Source organism: Vipera ursinii (assembly GCF_947247035.1).
Source record: "Vipera ursinii genome assembly, chromosome: 2".
Lineage (NCBI taxonomy): Eukaryota > Metazoa > Chordata > Lepidosauria > Squamata > Viperidae > Vipera > Vipera ursinii.
This window is the reverse complement of record NC_139513.1, coordinates 191,372,320-191,397,347: the sequence shown is the minus strand read 5'-3', so window position 1 is coordinate 191,397,347 and position 25,028 is coordinate 191,372,320. Positions and strand designations below refer to the sequence as shown.

Here is a 25,028-nt window from a genome sequence, read left to right as displayed (position 1 = left end):
GCCCTTTTATGACTCGTGGACTTCAACTCCCAGAATTCCTCAGTCAGTGTGCCTGGCTGAGGAATTCTGGGAGTTGAAGTCCACGAGTCATAAAAGGGCCGAGTTTGAAGACCCCTGATCTAGATTCTAGAAGATGTTCTGGTCTCCTTTCTGAGGTTTGTTCAAGAACAGAAATGTGGGCTGTATTAGAATAAACCATATTTTTCTGCAGACCAAAGGCTTTGTTAAGAAGACCAAGTGGATTTGTTCTTCATCTCAGGTTCTTCATGAGTAAGGATTCCTTTTCCTCCCATATGTCTTGTCACTGAGTAGTTCCTATTGTTCGTTTGTCCTCCAAGAGGGCTTTAAGAAGTAAGACCGAAGAAGAGTATGCCTAGATTTCCAGTAATTTTGGAAGTGTGCATGTTTACTTCATCGGACATAGTATACTTCTTGAAGAATGTCTGTTGTATAAATGAGCTGAAATGTTTATAGAAGTCAGTGTTGAATGGGTGGGTACCTCAGAGATTCAGGATGAATGAAGCCTGTCCTCAACGATGAAAGCTAACTTGGTGCTTTTGAGCAAGTTGTGTGCTGTCAGCCTAGTGTATCCCACAGGGTTGTTAGTTTTTGGGGGGGTGGGGGGAGTGAAAAAACGTTTCTTTTTCTTAGTCTCTAAAAAAAAGGCAAGTTTGCTGAATTTCCTATAAATGTTTTATTTTATTTTATCTGTCTCTCTGTTGGCCACTCCCCCCCTTCACCCAAGAACAACACAAGTTCTTGAGAAATAGCGAAGGATGAAGAATAACAAATTGTCTACAGAAGACTGTGGGGGGGGGAAGTTTTTCACTGCTGGGTCCTACTTTGTTGGATAATTTATCTCTCTCCTGGTGACCTTTCTTGAAACATTGCTTTTAACTGTCCCCAAATAGGTTGAAGGACTTTGAGGTGCCATTCATGCCCAGCCATTCCTGATGCCACACAGAATTTGCAGCAGATATATTTCCTTTGCAGCCAGTAAATGCTCAGCTCCATCCAGTCACCCTGATTCTACATCGAATTAAAGAATTACAGGATCGTAAATAGGGAGGGTTTTTTAAATTTATGCTCAGCCATGAAATTTGTATTAGTAAGATGGGTCTCAGCACACTTGGTTACATTTGTGTCAAACTGTACCTTTTATATATATTACACCTCAGTCATTAGAATCTTTATAGTAGTTTAGACCATGGGACACAATTTGGAAGAAGGAACTCAGTTGTCTGAGGCCCTAGAATAAACTGCTGTAGATAAATAAGTGCCATATATAAGTGAAGATTTTGTATTATGAATATCAGAATAAGAATATAATTATCCTTTTTCAGGGTAGGCAGTGAATGCTCTGGTTTAATACAGGCATAGCTCAGAGATATTGCATGTTTGGTTCCAACCCACCGCAATAAACTGAATATTGCAGTAAACTGAATATCGCAATAAACTATTGCAATAAAGTGAGTCACACATTTTTTTACTTTTCCAGTGCATATAAAAGTTATGCTTTTACTATAATGCAGTCTTAAATGTGCAGTAGCATTATATCTAAAAATGTTCGTGCCTTAATTAAAAAATACTTTATTGCTAAAAAAAATGCTAATCATCATCTGAGACTTCAATGAGTCAATATTTTTGGTAGTGGAAGATCTTGTTAAAAAAAATACAGTAACTGCAAAGCACAATAAAGCAAAGCGCAATAACATTCAAGGTATCCCTGTATTTAAAAACATTAACACAAGAAAAATTATTCCAGAGAAGGCAAAACCTAATGAAGGCCCCAGAAGACTTTTCAGTACCATATTAGCCACTACCGTATTATTATTTTTTATTATTCCAATTATACTATAGCAGAGGTTCATTTCCTTTTGGGAAAAGAATTCCACAAAAGTTGACTTAGAAATAAATCTTATTTATTTTCCTTTAGATTTTTAAGTCTAGTGGTGCTTTTTAGTGTTTTCTGTATTTTTTTCAATTTCTAAAGAAATGCTTTTGTCTCAAATTTATAATTTTTTCTTCTTAGTATCTTTATTGTGTATGGCATGATGGCTACTTGAAAGGAAAAAGGGTATTATTGTGGCATTATTATTTCTTCCTAACATCTTATAAGAGTCCTTGAACCTCTTAAGACATCTATTAAAACAATATGAAAATCATAGTCTCAAAGTCATTCTAAAAATAGTATTACATACAATTTATAAATTAAATACAAAAATGATGTAACATTATTTTACTTATTACATATGGAGCTGAAAGCAGAATATATAATTTTATTCTCCAAACAATCATATAATTTAGACTAAGGAGAACAGTTACTTCCTCAAGGTCACCCAGCGAACTCCATAACACAGATAATAATTGGAATTCCGGTTTATTTCAGATACATTTTTAAATATATAATAAACAGATTTTAAGCAAAAAAAAGAGGCAGAAAAAATTGAAACAGCTGAATACAAGAGGAAGTTTGCATAATTGTTGAGGTGAAATAAATGTTAATGTTAGTTGCGAAGTCGTGTCCGACCCATCACAGCCCCATGGACAAGGTTCCTCCAGGCCTTCCTGTCCTGTGAAATAAATAGAAATCCTTTAGATATTATGTGTTTCACTCTATGTGGGAAAGGTATATAAAAACCAAATAATTTACACTGAGTTTAAGATGAAAGAACACTATTTGAATTTCCCATTTCTAAAATAATTGTCTTTATACATTTTTTTTATCCCATTTATATCCCGCCCTTCTCCGAAGACTCAGGGCGGCTTACAAACTTAGCAGTAGCCTTCATTCTATGTACCATGCCTGCTTATTAGGGCTTACAGTTTGTTGGATCACAAACTGCCATTTTGATCTTGGTTATCTGGTACATTCATTGTCCCAAATCTTTTTGCTAAGCCCAGCATCTCTTTAGGCTTAGGCCACCCCCCAAAATAAGAATCAGTTTGTCTCCATACTAGAATGAATGGAGGGTGTAATTAATTCATCCCTCATGTTTTTTGTGCAGTTTGGTTTCCCACATCTTTCCAACAAAAAATATTTCCACTATTGGATCCCAGTTTGAAACTCTCCGGAATCTGGTTTGTTTCTCTGAATGAAGTGTGAGCGGGGTGGAAATGATCCTGCTGCAAACGGACTGTTATCTCTCCTCTCCCATGATGGGCTTACCACCTGGAGCTTGGCTGATCTGGAACTGAATGAACTGTGGGGTGGAGTTTGCTTGGGGACACTTTAAAAATATCGATCTGTGAGGGGATTCCTCAGATCCTGTCTATTATGCCTGCTATCTCCTATTTCTTAGTAAAAGTTCCTGCTTGGAAAATCTTGTCTCCAAGAGTCCTTCTTTCTTAAGATGTGGGCTGAAGTGGGTTCTGACATTAGACAGGATCTGAGGAATCCCCTCACAGATTGATATTTTTAAAGTGTCCCCAAGCAAACCCCACCCCACAGTTCATTCGGTTCCGGATCAGCCAAGCTCCAGGTGGTAAGCCCATCGTGGGAGAGGAGAGATAACAGTCCGTTTGCAACAGAATCATTTTCATCCTCCTCACGCTTCATTCGGAGAAACAAACCAGATTCCAGAGAGTTTCATTCCTCCCTTTTCCACTCCCTTTCCTAGTTGCCCGTGTGATGAGAGGGAATGCCTAGTGAGAAAGCAATTGATTATTTTGTGATGGATAGCAGGCAGGTGGAATAAACAAAGGTTACATTTAAGGGAGGAAGTGAAAGCCATAAAGCTCCATGCCTGTTCCCCCTCCCCCTTGGGAATGGCAGAATCCAGGGGGAGATGAGATTTGGGGTTAGCTCAGAGGAGATAGTTAGAAATGAAATATAAATGGATTCTGACACTCATGTTTCTTGTGTAGTTTGGTTTTCCACAACTCTTTCTTTCCAACAAAAATTATTTTCACTATTGGACCCCAGTTTTGCAATTATACCATTCTTACTTTCAAGAAAATATGGTAGTCTGCATTTATAAACTCAGATCTGTCATTGTCCTGCAATTTTGGCCTCAGAAAGCACACATATTGTATAGCACTCCTATAACTTCATCTATGAATGTGTAAAATAACATACTTGTTTTAACACAAAGTGAAGGCAGCAACTACATGTTTTCAAATGAAGTCCTCAAATCCTACTTTATTAATAGTTTCCATACTGATTATATTTAATCAGCTACTCTAATCTAATGGTTCTGTGCTGAATTGTGATATGAAACCCATCTGTGCTATCTGATCTGTGTCGGCTCATACACACATTCTTGTTTCTGTGGCTCATGATGCCTGCCTTACCTATATCCACCAGAGAATTTCTGCAGTGGTATACCATAATTGTGGAGGCTTAAAACCTGGGCACATTGTCTTGAAATAGATTTCTGTTCCTGTTGAAAAGGTTTCCTGGAGCATTTTTCTTACAGATGTTTCATTATAATTCCTTGCTACTACTAATGATGTTACCTAGTTTGATAATGAAACATCTGCAGATAAATAACCAAACACAGACAACACCAAGGATCCCACAATTTAACCCTGAGACACTAGTATTCTCTTATATCGGTAATGTCAGTGATTCTTGGGACCTCAAAGGGCTTGTAATTACAGTTATAATGAATTTGCTATTAAAATGTAAAATTCTATTCAGATTTGCTTTCATGGATTTAAAGCATTGAGGTGTCTCTTGAACTAATACTGAAGCAGTTTTAATATTTAGTATTAAAATAGGACTTGCAGAATAAGCTAAATTTCACAATTAGAAATTATTCCTAAAATAATGAAATAATATTCTTTTGAAACTATCTTGACCAATTTCAAAGGAGGGTTAGACTTTGCTAATACTTGAACAGGAGACCGCCAGGAGACCTTTAGATTAACTTGGCAGTAAAAAAATAAAACTAAAAATCCCCAGTTTCAAATTGTTGCAAGGAAAACAATATGGACATATTCCTAGAAGTTGAATTTGACTTGACAAAGACCTTAAAGGTAGTCCTCAACTTACGACAATTGAGTTCAAAATGTATGTTGCTAAGTGAAACATTTAAGTGAGTTGTGCTCTGTTTTATGACTTTTCTTGCCACAGTTGTTAAGTGAACCATGGCAATTATTAAGTTAGTAACATAGTTGTTAAGTGAATCTGGCTTCCCCCATTGACTTCGCTTGTCAGAAGGTCACAAAAGCTGATTATATGACCCCAGGAATTAATATGTCATAAATATGAACCAGATGCCAAGCATCTGAATTTTGATCATGTGACCATGGGGATGCTGCAGTGGTCATAAGTGTGAAAAACAGTCATAAGTTACTTTTTTCAGTGCCTGTTGTAAGTTGAAGACTACCTGCACTTGTTTAGAGTGCTCATTGTTGTTACTGTATATTATTTTTATAATCCTGACAGATTTGATACTATCTCCAGGATAGCTCACTATTATCATATCCATTCCATGTCATAAATAAGTTAACCTTCCAAATGAATTTGTGGTACAGATAAATCTTGTCTCAGGGATATTGCACCTCATAGCTACTAAAGTTAGAAGAGTCTCTGTCATATATTAATGCTTATTTGCTTCTGCCAGGCCAACCACGTTTGCACTGAAATGGTGTTGCATAACATGGAGAAACATTTCAAAGCGAGGAGAGCACACCAGCATATATTCTAGCGTGCATCATTGTTACTGAGTTACTGTGTAGAAACAAAAGTCCCACAGAAGTGTATGCAATTGCCTATGATTTTACACAGTACTCTATATGAAAAAAATTAACTGGAGAATTTGACTGGAAAGCTTTTCAATGCTACGTTGAAAAGGTGTCTTGTAAGTTATAAGAAATAAAATTAATATTAGAAATGGAACTTTATGCCATCTTTCTAACCCTGTGTTTAATATTTGAGGGTGCATATTTTTAATATGAAAAGAAATTTGGAGTAGGAGGGAGCATGAAATGCTTAGCCGTCCACATTTTTTTTGCTGAGTACTACAGGTAGCATGCTGTTGTGTACAATCTGTACTTGTTTTCATCTCTTAATGTTTTGCCTGGTGCAAGTGAATCATTCTTAATGCATAGGCTTATGCATGTTTACTTAAATGTACGGTAATTGAGTTTGGTGGTATTTCCTTCAAAGGGCCGTGTGAGCAAGACAGACAGGCTAGAAATAGTAAATTAAAGAGTGGGCCACCCTCAGATTAATTTTTAAAGGAATAAATTTGTGCTATCTTTCTATTTTAAATCTCCCAGGCTTCCTTTCCCAGCCAGTTGATATTAGAACATGCTTATGAATTCAGTTGGACATTTTTTGGTGCAAGCTATATTAATAAGAGAACTATTGTGCTCTTGTTTGACTCCAGTGACCCTTGTACAGGAGAATTTCTTATTGTATAATAACCTTGCCTATTGGGTTATTTGGAGATCTCTTAGTTTGTAAAATATTGAGGATCAATAATAAAAGTTTCATACTTAAATGAGCAATATTCCTCTTTTAAAATGACTTCTTCCACAAAAAATAATAAATATTTTTCAGGATTCTACTGATAAGCCCTGTTTCCTTAATTGTGTTATCAGAATTAAAAAAAAGAAGAAGAGGCGGATAGAAATGTATGTTCCAAAATCCTTACGAGAATAAAAGAGTCGGTAATCAAGTCCATAAGTTCTGTATTTTAATCTGTATTTTAGAATATACAGTAATAATGAAGTAAGATTATTCGATAAATACGTTGTTTCAAAGTACAAATTTTTCATCTGATATGACTGTTGTCTGGACTTTTAACATTTTGCCAGTTGAAAGCTTGCCACTTTGTGTAAAATTTCCATTGGCCTAATAAAATTATTGCCACTATAGGGGTTAATGTTACTAGAATTTTGCCCTGCCTCTACTGACTTCAGCAGAATTGTGATTACTCTGTAATATTAACATTTGTTTTCAGAATTTACCATTCTGTATTTTCTCCATCTTAGATATCCTTTGTTGGCACTGATTATAATTACTCTTAGAAATAAGTTACAGTACATAATTGAACTTGTTATATAAGGCTAATGCTTGAATATTACAAGTTGTACTTTGACGATAAAGGTTCATTCATTCATTCTTTGTTGGGAAACAATCAGATTTCAGCTCCATATGAGTATTATCATTGTCTTGCACAAACATCCTAATTGCTGAGTCTTTTTGTGCTTAGAAATTCCATCCTGGACAGTTTTATATTACCACTGTCCTCATTCAACCCTCCTTTAAAAACCACAAGTGGAAACCTTGGGCTTGATCTTTTAGTCTTCAACCTCAACAAAATCTAATTAGGCTGAGTTTTATGTGTCCATACTCTTCTCATAGCTTCTTCCTTCTTTAGCTTATTTTCTTTGTCATTGTAAAATAGCAGATTTTAAGCTGTTGTACCAAGTAGGAAAAGTCAATTTTAGTCAAATAGATAAATTATGTATCCTCAAAGAGAATACAGTTTCCACTTGGGTATTGTAAATCTTCTTTCTGTTGTGTATGATCTCATAGCTAAATGGCTAAATTTGATATTTTCCAAGTCACATGAAACCTCAGCACAAACTACATTGGCACTGGGAAATAAAGCCCAAATCTTTCTTTCTCTCTAATCTCTTTCCTTTCCTTTCCTTTCCTTTCCTTACCTTTCCTTTCCTTTCCTTTCCTTTCCTTTCCTTTCCTTTCCTTTCCTTTCCTTTCCTTTCCTTTCCTTTCCTTTCCTTTCCTTTCCTTTCCTTTCCTTTCCTTTCCTTTCCTTTCCTTTCCTTTCCTTTCCTTTCCCTTCCCCTCCCCTCCCCTCCCCTCCCTCCCTCCCTCCCTTCCTCTTAGTCAATGGCTTACAAATCAAAAATATATATTACAGTGAAAATACTAAAACACTTTAAAATAATAGAAACATCATACACATACACACACACACACACACACACACACACACACACACACACACACACGTAAAGGTTCCCCCGCACATGCGTGCTAGTCGTTTCCGACTCTAGGGGCCAGTGCTCATCTCCGTTTCAAAGCCGAAGAGCCAGCTCTTGTCCGAGGACGTCTCCGTGGTCATGTGGCCGGCATGACTAGACGCCAAAGGCGCATGGAACGCTGTTACCTTCCCACCGTAGTGGTCCCTATTTTTCTACTTGCATTTTTTTTACGTGCTTTAGAACTGCTAGGTTGGCAGAAGCTGGGACATGTAACAGGTGCTCACTCTGTCACACGGCACTCGGGATTCGACCCGCCAAACTGCCAACCTTCTGATCAACAAGCTCAGCGTCTTAACCCACTGAACCACCGCGTCCCATATCTATCTATCTATCTATCTATCTATCTATCTATCTATCTATCTATCTACCTACCTACCTACCTACCTACCTACCTATCTATCTATCTATCTATCTATCTATCTATCTATCTATATGGGAGGATGTTCCATAGAGCAGGGGCCAATGTGGAAAAAGCCCATCTTCTAGTCCCTGCCAACCGACACTCTTTGGCTGACAGTAAAAATATTGAGGTAACTGACTAATACTGTATTAGGCTAACTGAAGGTTCACAAATAGCCATTTTAAATGGCTTCGTTGCTATAGGTGGACTTGATCCAAGCCACATAGGCAGCACTTCTCATACCATGTAAAATGGTACTTAATTGCATCATATCTCACCGTCAGATTAAAGAAAAGAGGCTGAAAAGAGGCACCAGTGGCGGGGGTTTGTGCAAGCCCAGATCCTGCAAATGGTTACAAAAGCTTGCTTTCTTTTTTTTTATTTTTTTGAGATACATACGAACAAATTGAATGTCAATAAAGTTGAACCAAGTTAATATTTATACTGCACTACTGAGGACACACTTGGATTACTATGTCTAGTTTTGGTCTAGAATCTAGATGATACAAAAAAAGATGTTGATACCTTAGAAAGAGTCCTGAGAAGAGCAACAAGGATAATAAGGAATCCCAGGCTAAACCACACAACAAATGGCTGAGGGAACTAGGTATGTCTAGTCTAACAGAGAGAAGGACAAGGGGTAGAAGATAGTATCTTCTAATGCTTGAGGGGCTGACACAGAGAAGAGGAGGTCAGTCTATTCTCCAAAGCACTTAAGGGCAGGACAAGAAGTAACGGGTGGAAGATCCAACCTAGAGTTAGAACTAAGGAGAAACTTTGTGAGAGTAAGAACAATCAATCAGTGGAATAGCTTGCCTTCTGCAGTTGTAGGTCCTCCATCTGCAGGTTTTCAAGAAGAGCTTGGAAAGCCATATGTTGGAATGACGTAGGGTGTCCTTGAGCAGGAGGTTGGACTAGATGACCTCCAAGGTCCCTTCCAACCCTATCCTTCTTATGTTCCATGTTGTGTTTTCTCTGTCACAGCACCAACATGGTGTTTGTTGATGGAGTCAAGGTTATTTAGGAATTTACAAGGTTATGTGTAACATGGATTAAACAAATATTAAAGCTACTTTGTACTGAAATTCTATATTGAGAAGGATATTGAACAAGACAATATAATTAGACTGCAAATAGCTATTATCATAAAAGCTGCAAAATAAACATGCAGAAACAATCATAATAAAAGTGTCAGCATCTCTCGGTATTTTAAGCCATTAATAATGTTATCAGTTCTGGAGAAAATGAATTCTAAATAAATAAATATTCTGCTTTTCCTCCATTATTGTGGAGATATGTAAATTGGTGATACTTCAGAGAGTAGCTTTAGTATGCCATCTAATGTGCACTTTTAAGTTTTAAATAGTTTTATTGGAACAGTCTGAGTCTAATTCATATAACATTTTCTAACTTCTTTCCCCGCCCCAACCATATTCTCTGTTTTAGAAATTGTCCGGAACTCATTGCATACCTGGATAAGGTTTCTTGCTGACTAGTTTTTCTGAGGAGTGTAATTATTTGAGGCTCTTACCTCAATCCCTCAAGGGAAAAGGCACTAAAGTTAATGTTTTCATCCACCCGGACGAAGGAGAATGGGGACCCTACACCCAAAAGAATGAAGACTCGACAGAATAAAGATTCTGTAAGTGGGGCGAAATAAAAATAAGAAAATATAATAAGAATAAAAAGAGCTTTATTTTATTAAGAAAATAAAAGTCCCTGGAGTTAGACCTGATGGCCACTTGTTGGCAACACCGAGAGTGAATACATTTAGAAAACAACAGAAGCATTATATAGAAGTATTGGCGATCTTTAGGAATGTCTTGGGATTCCTAAATTTAAATAATTGGGGAGCTATTGAAGTGTGAACATTTCATTCATGAGTACAGGTAGTCCTCGATTTAATGACCACAAATAAGCTCACATTTTTTGTTGCTAAGTGAGACACTTGTTAAGGGAATTTTGGCCTATGTTATGATTTTTCTTGCCACAGTTGTTAAGTGAATCACTGTAATTAAGTTAGTAACACGGTTGTTAAGTGAATCTGGCTTACCCATTGATGTTTGTCAGAAGGTGGCAAAAGGGGATCACATGACCCCAGAATGCTGCAATTTTCATAAATATGAATCAGTTCCAAGCCTCTGAATTTTGATCATGTGACCATAAGGGATGCTGCAACGGTGGTAAGTGTGAAAAATGATCATAAGTTACTTTTTTCAGTGCCATTGTAACTTTGAATGGTCACGAAAGGAACTGTTGTAAGTCGAGGACCATCTGTACCTGAAACAGTAAAGAGGCTGGGGTGTGGATTGCCGTGGTTCAATCATGAAAACATAGTGGATGAGTTTTTCCAAGTGAATAAAAGTTTCGAGGCTTTCTGGATTAACATGTTTATATTTGATTCTTAGTGATTTACGGGGTCCAGATGGAAATAAGCATTGAAGTGTCTTGTCTCTGTCATCTTGAGAATAGCAGTAGAAAAGTAGTAAGAAAATAAAACTACTATTTTATTTATACTGTAGTTACAGAATTTTGATTAAGTAATAATTCATCTTTGGAGTTCTACAATAACTGCAAATTTAATATAACAAAAGACACACTGCACAAGGTTCAGTATAAAGTAATGCTACTTAGCCATTCCATAAAAAGAATTATTAATCACTCCTTGAGGGAAAGGTTTTTTTTTAAAAAAAATCTTATTCCTTTTATCTTGTATTAGTAAACCTGAGCCAAAATTACCTTCAAAAGGAAAGTAATATGTCCTTGAATTTCTACTGTGTCTATTCTATGAACAAACATTGGGTTCCACCAATTAATGAATGGATGCTTTAATCATCCTCAAATATTTTTGAAGATCTTGCCATTTGGTTTCTAGACACTGGCAAAAATTCTGCAATTCATGGATTGGCCAGGTTGGAGGATCTCCCTTAAGGTACATCTAGAACATGTCTAGACAGATATTGTTAGATTCTATACAAGGAAAGAAGAGCAGGAGTAGAAAAGTTTTTCTGCCATGAGCAAGTTTCATGAACCATACAGGATCAAAACCAGACCTTTAAGGATTATCATCAGTTTAAATCTGATTAAAACAGACAATCTAAGATAATTTGTCCTTTTCATTACTTTAAGCTAACCTATACAACTTAAACTTCCAAGCCTATCAGCTGTAGCACTAGGTACCTAACAGCATACTGGTTTTGCAGTTTTACTAAGACAGCATAACCAGGAAATAACCGTACACGGATGGTAATCATCCGTGCTTAATTTAGCAGACCCCTTGTTGTATTTCACTATGGCAGAGGGAAAACAAATGTACGACAGCAAATTGTTCTCCCACACTGAATCAGTAGAAAGAATGTAATGAGAAGAAGTGGTTGTTTGTAAGACAGTTTGCACTTTTTTTATACACCCCAGAGCTGCAAAGTTCCATTCAGATATTTTTATTTTAAATGCACACCGCATGAAATGCACAGTATTTTGCTATTATTTATGCTTAATGTGAAGTCTTTCCCTTGCCTCAACTGGCAAGCAATACTTTAGGCGAACATCTGTAAAGACAAAATCATTGTAGACAATGAGATTGATTGAGTTGTCCTACCTGGAGATTTTGAATCCAGATATAGAGATATTTGGGGCGGGGGATAGCTCTATGCATGATGAAAATCCAAACTGAGAAGAGGCAGAGAAGTTCAGGCCAGGAGACAGGGAAGAATGGAAAGGAGGTGTAAAAACCTGAAATAAAATAATGGCCTGTTTTCTCCAAAGATGTCAATGAGGAGTGGTCGAAAGAAGGAGACTCCGGGGCCCCGAGAGGAGCTCAGAACACGGGGTCGAGCATCTCCTGGTGGCGTCAGTACCTCCAGCAGTGATGGCAAAGCTGAGAAATCGCGACAAACTACCAAGGTAGAATTTTCAGCTGTTTGCAAGAACATTTATTAGAGTTTAAAGGTCCTTCCTCTTTAAGGGAATTATTGTTTATTTGTTAATCCACATAACCTCCACCATCAGTTGCCTAATCTGCCCTAAATCCGATTGGGTGTTTAGCGGTCTGATACTTTCTCGGCCAGGACATTAATCTGTGCAATACTGGAATCTCCTGCGTGATTCAGTTAACCTTACTTGCCTGTGAATTATGTCACATTTTCTGCAGCTAAACACAAAATTTAACGTTGAAAGAAATGATATTTACTTTTTTTTTGCTCTGCGATATGTCCCTTCCCGTGTCCATTTGTCTTGCAGAAAGGTCGTGTGGAAGAATCAATGGCTCCTAAAGGAAGCAAGCAAAGTCGATCAGAGGAGATTTCAGAGAGCGAAGGAGAGGATACCAATGCTGCAAAGAAAACTAAAACAGAAGTAGGCTTTTTTTTTTCCCTACAACTCTTCTTCCTCAGGATGGCTTAGCTCCAAACATCCCCAGAATTATTGTTTTCCTAAGCTCATCTAGCCAAGAACCGACCTAGAAAAAAGGAGAAATTTCCTGACAGAACAATTAGTCGGTGGAACTACCTGCCTCCAGAAGTTGTGGATACTCCAATACTGGAAGTTTTAAATAAGAGACTGGGCAACCACTTGTCTGAAATGGTATAGGGTTTCCTGCCTGAGCAGGGGGTTGAACTAGATGACCTCCAAGGTTCCTTCCAACTCTTGTTATTCTGTTAAATATTCACCTCTGGTCTATCATGATATTTGACAGTTGTGGTTATATTTTCCATTCCTTATCAAGACAGCTGATTATTCACACACAAAAGGGGCAGCATTTCCTATACCTAATTGCAATCCTTCTTTTAGCATAGCTCCATAGCTTACCTAGCAAGGTCTCTCTTAATATCCCTGAAAGAGTATCTGCTGAGTATTCATTGTTTTTCTTAAATCTTAGGAGCTGCCAAGGCCACAGTCTCCTTCAGATGTGGACAGCCTAGATGGCCATAGCTTCAACGATGAGACAAGCAGTGACCCACGAGACATTGACCAAGATAATCGAAGCACCTCTCCCAGTGTCTACAGCCCTGGCAGTGTGGAGAATGATTCTGATTCCTCCTCTGTGCTTTCCCAAGGACCCCCTCGCTCTTATCATCACCCCCCACTCTTTCCCCAAAGCCCCTCACCAGCTGCCCTGACAGAGGGCCTTGCACGTCCCCCAGAAGCCAGCTTCAGCTTACCAGGGGAGGTTCATCCTCAGGGCCCCCCAAGTGGTTACCAATCTCAAATTGAAGCCCAGGCTTCAAGGATTTTCCAGGCACAGGGTCAGGCCCCCCCAGTTCCCACTCCTTCCACCAACTCCTCCTCCTCCCCCTCTTCTTCGTCCTCTTCTTCCTGCACTATGCACGCTTCTCTGTACCCCAGTGCTAATGTGGTCCAACTGGGCCCCAAAGTTGTGAGTGCAGGAGTGGGAATACCAACACCAAGCGTGCGTGAGCAGTCCCTCAGTACTAAGCACAACCCACCCCCAACTACTCCTATTTCATTAACCCCTGTGGCAGGTGGCTTGCCTCCTCAGAAGACACCTCCAAACAATTCCCCGTCAATCATTCCTTCATCTGCTGCCACTTTTCCCCATGTGCTAGCCAATCTGCCCCCACCTCCAGCTCTGCGCCCTCTCAATAACATGACTGTGACCTCCAGCTCACCAGGGGTGGTGGGGCAAGCATTAAGTGGACATCTTTCATCGCCCCACGCAATAGGGCAGGATAAGTCACCTGTCCCTTCCCGTTATCCCTATGCCCCCCCTCCTCCTCCACCTCCCAGCTCTTCTGCTCAGTATCCCCTCCCTCCCCCTTCCCAGGCATTACCCAGTTACAGCTCATCATACGGCCACTGCTTTCCACCACCCAGCAGCCTCTCTGTATCCAGCCAACCACCCAAGTACACTCAGCCCTCCATGCCCTCCCAGCCTGTTTGGAGTCAAGGGCCACCACCGTACAGTCGCCCACTAGGGAACACTAACTCTCACCCTCCTGCCTCCTTTCCTGGTCAGCCCACTCATCACCAGCAGCAACAGCAGCAGCAGCACCATCACAACCACAGCAATGGTGCTGGTCTCTCTCCAGCAGCAGTTGCCACACCCCAGACATCTGGTAGTTATTCCCACCCATTAGAACCAGGTCCACATCCTCCTCCTCACGCTGCCTATGGGCTACGCCTCTATCCACCCCATAGCCATGCCACATACAGTCAGGCTCCTTCTGCATGTTCCTCCTCCTCCTCCTCCTCTTCTTCCTCCTCCTCCTCCTCCTCCTCCTCATCGCAGGGGACATTCTCCGGACTCTGTAGCCACCCTCAAGGGCAGAACACAGCCACCTATGCCTTTCCACCGCCCCCTCCACCTTCACCTGCACATGGGGCTGGACCCCCAGTCACTTCTGCTTCAGTTACCCTCTCCACTGTCATAACTACCATGGCCTCTTCTTCTACAGCTCCGTATAAGACAGCATCGCCTCCAGTTGGAGCCCCAACGACCGCTCCTTATGGGAAGCGCACAGCTTCTCCATCTCCTACTTTCCAGCCGCCAGCCCCGTACAAGCCAGGCTCTCCTCCTGCTTCCTCGGCATCCTCCTTCCGTGTGGCCACACCCCCGGGATACCGATTAAGCTCTTCTCCGGCGGCGGGCAACTACAAGGCTTCCTCACCAGCCCCCATTGTCCCGCCTGCCTCTGGAAGTATGGCTGCCTCCGCCCCGCCCTTGCCTCCCCTGCCACTCAGTGCTGCACAAATCAAGCAAGAGCCTTCCGAGGAATACGAGCCCCCCGATAGCCCAATGCCTCCAATACGGAGTCCTTCCCCAGCTCCCAAAGTGGTGGATGTACCAAGTCACGCCAGCCAATCAGCCAGGTAAGGAAACAGGAGGGAGAAGGAAGATCAAGCGGCTGGGGCCAGGGAATCCCTCCTTTGACCAATTGAATTTGCAGAATTCAGCAGAACAGAACGATGGTGCGGAAGATTCCTTTCACGAAAGCTGAAAAATCAGAAAGTGGGCTTGGAATATCCCTATAGGGACCGAGTTTGCCCGTTGCCCCATGGCCATGCATATTTAATTGATTTTTATTCGTACATCGCCCATTCCTGAAAGCTCTGCATATGACAGAGCTTGTTGAAATCTCAAAAGTTAGAGCCGCTGTGTTGAAAAGGAATTTCTGATGGTCTTTATAAGTCACAGTGCTTTGCATGGCTTCTGCATTTTACCCCTCTGTTCAAGAGATAGAAGCAGAATGTTTTTCTTTTTACGACCCTTTAATCCCTTTTATCGGGGTGGAGTCAGGGTGACTGAATGGAGCTGAGCGTTTATAGCCAGAAGCCCTTCCCGAATGCCCATGCAGAATTCGCAGCAGATACTTTCTCTTTGCATCCTGGTAGAGAAATATTTGCCGTTGCCTAAGGCTGAAAACTCAACCTTCCAAGTGGAAGGCAGGCGTCTTCACCTCTAAGCCACTGCGTCACTCACAAGAAATTGAAGCAGAATAAACAATGCAAAATTAAAATTGTTGTGTTATTTGGCCTAATGTTGCAATTCTTGCAGGTCAAATAATCTTGTGCTGTTTTTCTTGGAAGAATTGAGTTCCTGTGGAGGCTGAGATATTTGGGTTTCTTTCTCACCCAGGTTCAACAAACATCTGGATCGTGGCTTTAATTCTTGTTCACGGACCGATCTCTACTTTGTGCCCCTGGATGGCTCCAAGCTGGCCAAGAAACGAGCTGATCTTGTTGAGAAAGTGCGTAGAGAGGCTGAACAGAAGGCCAGGGAAGAGAAAGAGAGAGAAAGGGAGAGAGAAAGGGAGAAAGAACGGGAAAGGGAGAAAGAAAGGGAACTGGAACGAAGTGTGGTAAGTAAACGCCAGCTGCATGCAGAAACTCCTCCTTTGATTCTTGACTTCCCCTCTGAAAGAATAATAGAAGCGCAGAATCAGACATATCCCTGCCAGAGAGCTGCTGCCCGTTAGAGTTGTCTATGCTATCTATGAGGGACGCGGTGGCTCAGTGGGTTAGGACGCTGAGCTTGTCGATCAGAAGGTCGGCAATTTGGTGGGTCGAATCCCGAGTGCCGCGTAGCAGAGTGAGCGCCTGTTACTCGTCCCAGCTTCTGCCAACCTAGCAGTTCGAAAGCACGTAAAAATGCAAGTAGAAAAATAGGGACCACTACGGTGGGAAGGTAACAGCGTTCCGTGTGCCTTTGGCGTCTAGTCATGCCGGCCGCATGACCACAGAGACGTCCTCGGACAAGCGCTGGCTCTTTGGCTTTGAAACGGAGATGAGCACCGGCCCCTAGAGTCGGAAACGACTAGCACGCATGTGTGGGGGAACCTTTACCTTTTTACCTTTATGCTATCTATGTTTACTAACGGCCAAGTTTGTCGGAAGGTAGATGTGCTGACACATATCACACAATACACTTGGCAATCAGAAGAAGTCTTGCTAAATGACCTATTTATTCTTCTCTTGCAGAAGGTTGCCCAAGAGGGCCGACCAGTGGATTGCCCATCTCTTGGCCCTGTTCCTCATCGCCCCTCTTTTGAGCAAGGCAGCGCTGTAGCGACTGTCCCACCGTATCTGGGTCCCGACACGCCAGCCCTTCGCACCCTCAGCGAGTACGCCCGGCCTCACGTCATGTCTCCAAGCAACCGGAATCACCCCTTCTATGTCCCGTTGGGTGCAGTTGATCCAGGACTGCTTGGTTACAATGTGCCAGCCATCTACAGCAGCGACCCAGCCACGCGGGAGAGAGAATTGCGAGAACGGGAAGCCCGTGAGCGAGATCTCAGGGATCGTGACCTGCGTGAGCGTCTTAAGCCGGGCTTTGAAGTTAAGCCAGCCGAGTTGGAGCAGCTCCATGCTGTGCCCAGTGCTGCAATGGATCCTTTCCCACGGCATGGGGGACTGGCTCTCCAGGCAGGTCCAGGCCTCCACCCTGCTTTTCCTTTCCATCCAGGGCTGGGCCACCTGGAGCGAGAACGGCTAGCCCTGGCGGCTGGCCCGGCTTTGCGCCCTGACATGTCTTACGCTGAGCGATTGGCAGCTGAACGGCAGCATGCCGAGAGAGTAGCTGCTCTGAGCAACGACCCCTTGGCTCGGCTGCAGATGCTCAATGTGACCCCCCATCATCACCAGCACTCCCACATCCACTCCCACCTCCATCTCCACCAGCAGGACGCTATCCATGCAGGTGAGGCCTCCAGCACAGTCTGGAAATGTATATCAGATGTCTCTTTGGAACTGTTGAATTCTCCCTAGAATGTCTTTGGAACCTCACCTGATTGGACACTTTAGCAGAAACAGATTGAACACGGAATTCCTGTGCAAGGGAAAACTAGCACGTCAGGGAGAACTCTGGGAGTGAGCCGTTCTCCTTGAGGTGCTCATTTTCAGCTTACGTGTAATGTTGGTGGGTGGAGGGTCTCTTAGTTATGTAACACTTTTCTTCTTAGGAGCTCAGCAGCAGGTTTGCTTATCCCAGTGAGAATTAAGTCTCAGCAACTGTGTTAGACCTATCACTCAGAAATGTCAGTGAGTTAATTATAATCTCTCTATTTGTAACCTATGGTTGATAACTAAAGTTGAATTCTGAGTACCTCAAGAAAGGTCCCTGCCCGTCTTTCTTTTTTTCTTTCTTTCTTTCTTTCTTTCTTTCTTTCTTTCTTTCTTTCTTTCTTTCTTTCTTTCTTTCTTTCTTTCTTTCTTTCTTTCTCTGAGCTTCATCTTCCATCTTTTTTCTAATTTCGATGAAATCATGATTAGGACTATATACTCTATCTAAAGCAATAAGCAAATGGGCTAAGCTGTGGAATATTTACATATAAGTATTAATATGAGTATTTGCACAAACAAGATTGGCCTTACCTCGGGCATGAATTGTCTGACTGCGAGGTAAGCCACTGTTCTTTCAGAATTGGCCTTTTATATAAAAAAACAGTGTTTTCATACCATATGGTAAGATTAGAGAAAGAATGTTTTATATATATAATTAATTAATCCGAATACAAGGAACTAGGCTAAAGTGCATTCAAATTCCTCATTTCCTACACATACGTTATAGCAGGGGTCCTCAACCCCCAGGCCGTGGCCCACTACCGGACCATGAGCCGTTTGGAACCGGGCCACGGAAGTGGGGTGAGCGCCAGCCTGCACGCATCCCACTTGCACGAGCAGCAGGCGCGTATGCCCGCCATTCATGCAAAAGGAGCTGTGTACGCACTTGCCTGCTGCTCACATGGAACCATCCGCTCTTCAGCCCCCCCGCCCCGAGGGTCTGCAAAGCCAGAAAGGTGTTGGGGAACTCTGCATTATAGTATTGTTCCCCCCATTCTTCCGCCTTTACCTAAAAACTAATCTCTCCTCTGCAGCTTCTGCCTCAGTTCACCCTCTTATCGATCCGCTGGCTTCTGGGTCACATCTCACCCGAATACCCTACCCAGCGGGCACTATACCTAATCCACTTCTGCCTCACCCACTCCATGAAAACGAAGTGCTGCGCCACCAGCTTTTTGGTAAGAACTTTAAGGACTGGGGGGGGGGGAATATGACATCATCCAAGACAGAAAGGCATCTAGAATCTTTTTTGGGGGGCGGGGGGGCAGGGTGGAGGAATAGCAGTAGAGAAAATGGGATTGAGAAAATGGGTGGCTGCCCAAGTGTGGAACAGAAGGAATGATAAGGAGGAACACCTTAGGGACTGGTGTTCTCAGATATATTCTTCACGAATTATCTGACTTTTAAAATAAGTCAAGTCTGTCACCTGTTTATTTTTAAACAGACTGTGCAAGTTATGGAGCTGTCCATCTCAGTCTTAAGATAGGCAGCTCAGTACACAAAACGGAAGCAAGAAATGAGCAACAAGGCAGTCTCCTAAAAGTGATAATCCAATCATACTATAGATGTCGAGCTCTGCTCCTTAAGGTCTCAGTGCCTTAGAAAAATCAAGGTCTTTCAGGGTTTCCAGAAAGAGGGCAGGAAGAGTCAGGAGTATCTGCATTTCAGTGGGGAGGCTGACCCATAAGACAAAGAAGGGAGGCTTCCTAGTTCTTAGTGCTGTTTAGCTGAAGGGATAGACTCTGCCTGCCTTGTCAGATCTGGTGGGACAGGCAGAAATAATCAGAGGCAAGTAGTCCCATAAATAGTCTGAATCGATGTCTGGGAAAACAAGGGGAAAGTAGGTAGCATTTTCCCCAAAGTACATTCTAAAGATTGTAAGCTGTTGTCAGCTTATGCTGATCCACAGTTGAAAGGCTAACTGACACCAGAACTGGTTTTCACCTGTATTAAAATTCAATTTATTAAAATAATGAAATAAATGCATTTAAAATTGTGAGCCTATGGTGTAGGACTTGTGAGCAATATTCAAGAAAGACATTCCCCGGATCCGGACTGGAGTCTAGATGTAGTTTTGAAGGAAGATCAAAAATAGGGTCAACCGCAAAGAGAACAGCAGAGCATCTTTTGCCTGGGAGTGATACACAAAAGAAAACTTCTGCACATGTCTTTTCTTTGTGAAAAAATAGCCAGTGCTGACACTGACTCTTCTTTGTCCTATGGAAGGTAAAGAGACCTGAAATTCCTCTTTGTACTGTGTTTTCCTAAGCAATGATTCCACGGCCCCTGAATTGGGTCCATGTTGGAACCAGTTGCAATTTATCATTCTGCCTTTTTACTTTTGTCTGCAGCTGCCCCCTACAGAGACTTGCCTGGCTCTCTGTCCGCCCCAATGTCTGCAGCACACCAGCTCCAAGCTATGCATGCACAGTCAGCAGAGCTGCAGCGCTTGGCCCTGGAACAGCAGCAGTGGTTACATGCCCATCACCCTCTGCACGGGGTGCCACTTCCTACCCAGGAGGATTACTACAGGTCAGTAGCATTTTAAGATGTGCACACCTTGTCATGTTTCTCACAGAGTGAAAAGAGTCGGTTCAGACCAGGAGTTGGGGGTTCAGAAAGCGCTTTTAAATACGGCTTCCTAACTTGGCCTTAATTTGGCAGAGATTGGAGAGACATAAGACTCTGAACATAAAAGATTCCTAGAAACTTATTTGGTGTCCCTTGATCAGACTGGTAATATGAACAAGCTTCTCTGAAAGAGAGCTAGGATATTACCTCCTACCCAATGTTTCCATATTTTATTCATGAAAAATGATCCTTATGACTTGAGTAACTTGAAACATTCTCTGTGAGTATCTGCTGTTATTGGCAGATGAATTCATATGAATTTGTTGAAAGAGAACTTTTGAAAAATATAAATCTGGAATATAGTTGCATTATAATATTTCCTTCTCAGTACATACTTCCATTGGTTAACTGGTTGATTGGTTGGTGCTTATTATTCAGAATCTGTTTTTTAAAGCTGTGCTCTGCTTCTTCTCAGGAAGAAGGCAACCCATTGCACAATAGGAGAAGTAAATAGTAACTTCATTGAATGTGGACTGTAATCATGGGATTGAAAACTGATCCAGATTTCCATTATGATACTGAGCTAGTGTTAAGAGAGTTGCAGTGGCTTTTAGGTTGTTTCCTAGCACCATTCAGGAAGCAGATCTGACTCAAAACTTTCACTTGTCCCCACCAGTTACGCTGGACCACATTTCCTAGCCAGTCTTTGATCATATAGTTCAATGTTTCTGGAAAGTACCAGAAGGTGGAAGATATAGAAGAGAGCATTTTTCTTATACTCACCTAACATTTGGTGATCGTCTTTTGAATTCTTTCTTCATAGGTTAGATGACTGCCAGGCGTTCCAGTTATCTTGGAATGTCCTTTTTTGGGCAGATTTATTTATTTATTTTATTTTAATTCCATTTATATCCCGCCCTTCTCCGAAGACTCAGGGCGGCTTACAAGCTTAGCAGTAGCCTTCATTCTATGTATATGCCTGCTTATTAGGGCTTTCACACACACACCCCAAGCGGCATTATTACAAAGTCAGCTTAATTGCCCCCAACAATCTGGGTCCTCATGTAGAGATGGGAAACTGCTGAACTACAGTTTCCAACATACCCGCCAGCACGGTTAATAATGAAGAATGCTGGTTTCTGCAGTTCAGAACATCTGGGGAGCCCCCCCCCCATTCTGATATCTTAGTGCTACCTTTTAGGCAACAAGCAAAGTCTATCTTGTTATCAGAAGTACCACTTTTGAGTTTCTTTTTTTAAAAAAAAAAAACCCTGTTGCTATTTCACTTTTGTTTTCTTTTGTTTTTTTATTATTTTTATGCTAGAGCAGACATGTCAAACACAAGGCCCAGGGGCCAGATCAGGCCCGCGAAGTGGTTTCATGCGGCCCGTGAAGCCATCCTGGAAACAGTGAGGGAACGGCCCCCACTGCCTTGGCCCTGGCCCAGAGACCCTCCTCCTGCCAGAGACCCTCAGATCTGTCCCACTCCTGCCCAGGCCCCCATAGGCACCCTTGATGCGAACGATGTAGAGCTGGCCACGCCCACCCAGTAGGCCATACGCACTTTAGCCACGCCCACCCAGTAGGCCACGCCCACCCTGGCCATACCCACCCGGCCCCCTGAGGGCAACTACAATGCTGATGCGGCCCTCAATGAAATTGAGTTTGACACCCCTGTGCTAGAGTATTTAGGTTTTCGTTTGGATTGGCTTTGTAAGCTAACTTCAAGGTTTTTATCCGGGTGTGAATTCCTCAATCGAAATATTGTAGTATTTTAATGATTTTTGCACTCTTGTAACTAGTTTGTAAGCTACTCTGAGAATGTTTTCAGCAGTAAAGAAAAAACAAAAAACAAACCAACCAACCAGCAAGTAAATTGACAAGGACTGACTCCAAATGACTGTCAGTCCTTTCCCTTTCCTTTAAGGGCCCTCCCAATACTTGTGAGGCCAAGACTGTTTTATTTTCTATGGCAGTTGCTGCTGCAGGAAGAAGAAAGAACTAAAAGTTGCAGGTTTGGGGCACAACTAAAGGCTGGTAGAATGGATGGCAGCTAACTCTCCCCCAATAGGTATTGGACTGATTTTTACACTATCTTATTTCAGGCCACAGTTGAAGATATGCCTGTTCATCCAGGTATTTATGGGAATACTATCTTAGGATCAGAACAGTTTTATCTGTTTATTTAATTTACTTTGCAAACAAGCCTTTTGTTTTTGTGGGTTTGTCATTTATTGTTTTCTCGACACCATTATTACGTAGTCCATTATATTACGTAGAGATGTTTTTTTTTAACTATGCAGCTTAATGATGTTGTGTTCACTCTTTTCACCTCCGTTCTTCCTTGTTTATACAGTCACCTGAAAAAAGAAAGTGACAAGCCCCTTTAAATGGACCCCATTCCCCACAATGATGTCCTTACCCTTTGTTGCTGCTGCTTCTTCAAGAAGAAAATCAACTCACCAAACCCTGGATGAGGGAGAAGCTACCTAGTGACACAATTCCCTAAATCATTCAACAAATCCAAACAACTGTGGTGGGAGGGAGAAGGGTAGTACAAGGCAAAATGTGAAACATCAAAAAAGGATTTTGGACAAATGGCTCAACATTCCCTTGTTTCAGTAAGAAAAGGTATGAATTATCATGCATTGCTTTTCTCCCTACCATGTCACCACCACCACTCTCTAGTCCTAAGGTGGATGTCACTAAAAGCATAATGGGGCTAAACATGCCTCTCTTTTTTGTACCTTGACAACCAGAGGTTTTTGAGGAGCTCTGCATTATCAGACTTTCAAGAAGGCATTTTCATGTTCCTCTTCAACCCTTGAAAGACTGGGCCAAGTTAAGAGGTGCATAGCACCACAAGATGGTTTCAAGAGAGCAGCTGCCTTTTTATCCATGCGTTGAGAGAACTTTGGTGATTCTGGAAAATACTGTGGAATGACAACAGCGTGTTTCCCTCTTGTTTTATTGGTGAGGGAGATTAATATGGCCAAACAGTGCAAAGCATGGTTCAAACTGTCTCTGATGGCAACTGCTCCTTCTCCTGTCACCCATTCCAGTTGATGTATTCATGCACATCCCGTTAGACGTGGCAGTTTTGCGTAGCAATTTGTGAATCCTTGATCTTCCCATGTGTGTGTCTAATTTCACAGTTGTATATCTTGATCTGTCCTCATATATATATTTACATAAGAACATTAAAAGAAAGTCAATTATGGGAGAAGAATCTCCCTACACAACCAGTTCCACCCAGCACGCACATGGGTGTGCAGATGCACGCGCGCGAGCACACACACACACACACACACAGACACTAATTTATATATAAATGCAGCTCTTAAAGAACAAAACCAGCCAAATAGCCCAAAAAAGGCTTCCAAAATGTTTTAATGTTTGCTTTCTGCATGCCCAGGGGCTATTATTATCAAGTAATCAAGATTTTAAAATTACATTTCCTGCTATTTTGTTGCAAAGTAGGGAAATGAAAAAAGATACCTTGAAAACAGGATCTGTTATTCTCTGCTGGGGTGGAATATACTTTTAATATCTTTTTCCACTATTTTTGCAGCGGTAGGTCCTTGTGTTTTGGCAATTGCATGGCGTTTTTGGAATTAGCACCTTGGATAATTGCAGCACCTTATGATTTTATCAAGGATTCATTCTATTCATAGTAGAGGAGTGCACATGTGAGAGAGCATGACTTGGTCACCTGTATGCACGTTTGACTTGTGGGATCCTGTTTATGGCATCCTGAACATTGATTTATGCGGATGGGACACTTTTCCATCAAGTAGAGAAAATCCTTGCCCAGGTGAGGGAATGAAGCACCAGAAATAGGAGTTATAGCTTTTCCCCCCAGTAATATCTTTTAACAACCATATTCAGTATGCACATGCCCAACAATGAGATTTGTGAAATACTATCACTTTAGCATAGTCTTTTAAGTCGGTGATGAAAAATCAGCAAGAATTGGGGAAAGACAGTGGACATTTTCTCCACTGCTAGCAGAGAAAAAGGGCAGAGGAGATTAAAGGGATGAGGCCATACTTAATTACCTTTAATCTCGGAGCGTCTTTAAAATGCTTGGCTGGAATCAACATTCTTTGGAGTGCAAGTAGCTTATTGTTGAAGCACTACTTCCTTCACAGTATAGACACGCTTTATTAGCAGGCCTGAGCTAGGGAAATGAATGCATCAAAGGTCCTACAAGTGGAGTAAGTAGGCAGCTGCGAATGGGCACAGATGCCCACCTATCCGTCAAAGGTGGCAAAAAGATAATGGCATATCTGGGCAAAGCAAGAGGTTGGCATGAGGTCAAATTGATACTTTGTGCCACTTGGTCTTCATAGGGTAGGTCCTCGGGTTTAGAGGATTAGAAACACGCAAGACGGCGCGTATATAAAATGCACACACTAGAGCGTGCTTATATACAGATTCCCTAGCGTGAGGCCCCCATTCAAAAACAACCTACTAGCTCCTCAAAAATGATTTCGCCGTTTTCCCCAACTTTTCTCCGCTTCGCTTGACGTCAAGACACCAAAGGGGGAACGATATAGCCAGAGCAGCTCGGCTTCCACACGGAAAAAGCCAAACTGCAGCTCCTTCCGGCTGTTCGGATTCCCCCCTTTCCGGCCTTCCCCTCCTTCCCGTTTCGTCATTGGCGGGGGCGCGGTCTTAAAACTCTGGCCAATGAAAACGATCTCTTTAGCATACGGCTTTTACGGTGCCCAAAGCTTAATTTTAAGGAATAAATACACAACTCCCGCAGGAAATACGGTGGGGGCCTTGTGTT

The 25,028-nt window shown here is 41.9% G+C and overlaps 1 protein-coding gene across 3 annotated transcripts in view; it reads left to right on the top strand.

The window, feature by feature from the left end:
- Nucleotides 1–23,453, top strand: part of ATN1 (atrophin 1) — a 39,129-nt gene extending 15,676 nt beyond the window's left edge. For 2 of the 3 annotated variants that reach the window (XM_083354603.1, XM_083354602.1), the window contains exons 2-11: nucleotides 9,812–10,007; nucleotides 12,131–12,268; nucleotides 12,605–12,718; nucleotides 13,242–15,193; nucleotides 15,960–16,182; nucleotides 16,802–17,519; nucleotides 18,697–18,840; nucleotides 20,014–20,194; nucleotides 22,210–22,304; nucleotides 22,590–23,453. In XM_083354603.1, coding sequence (XP_083210729.1) covers nucleotides 9,930–10,007; nucleotides 12,131–12,268; nucleotides 12,605–12,718; nucleotides 13,242–15,193; nucleotides 15,960–16,182; nucleotides 16,802–17,519; nucleotides 18,697–18,840; nucleotides 20,014–20,194; nucleotides 22,210–22,264 — 3,603 coding nt within the window. In that variant the 5' untranslated portion in view covers nucleotides 9,812–9,929 and the 3' untranslated portion in view covers nucleotides 22,265–22,304; nucleotides 22,590–23,453. The remainder of the gene's footprint in view (nucleotides 1–9,811; nucleotides 10,008–12,130; nucleotides 12,269–12,604; nucleotides 12,719–13,241; nucleotides 15,194–15,959; nucleotides 16,183–16,801; nucleotides 17,520–18,696; nucleotides 18,841–20,013; nucleotides 20,195–22,209; nucleotides 22,305–22,589) is intronic. The other variant, XM_083354604.1, reaches the window with a different exon arrangement.
- Nucleotides 23,454–25,028: the final 1,575 nt, after the last annotated feature.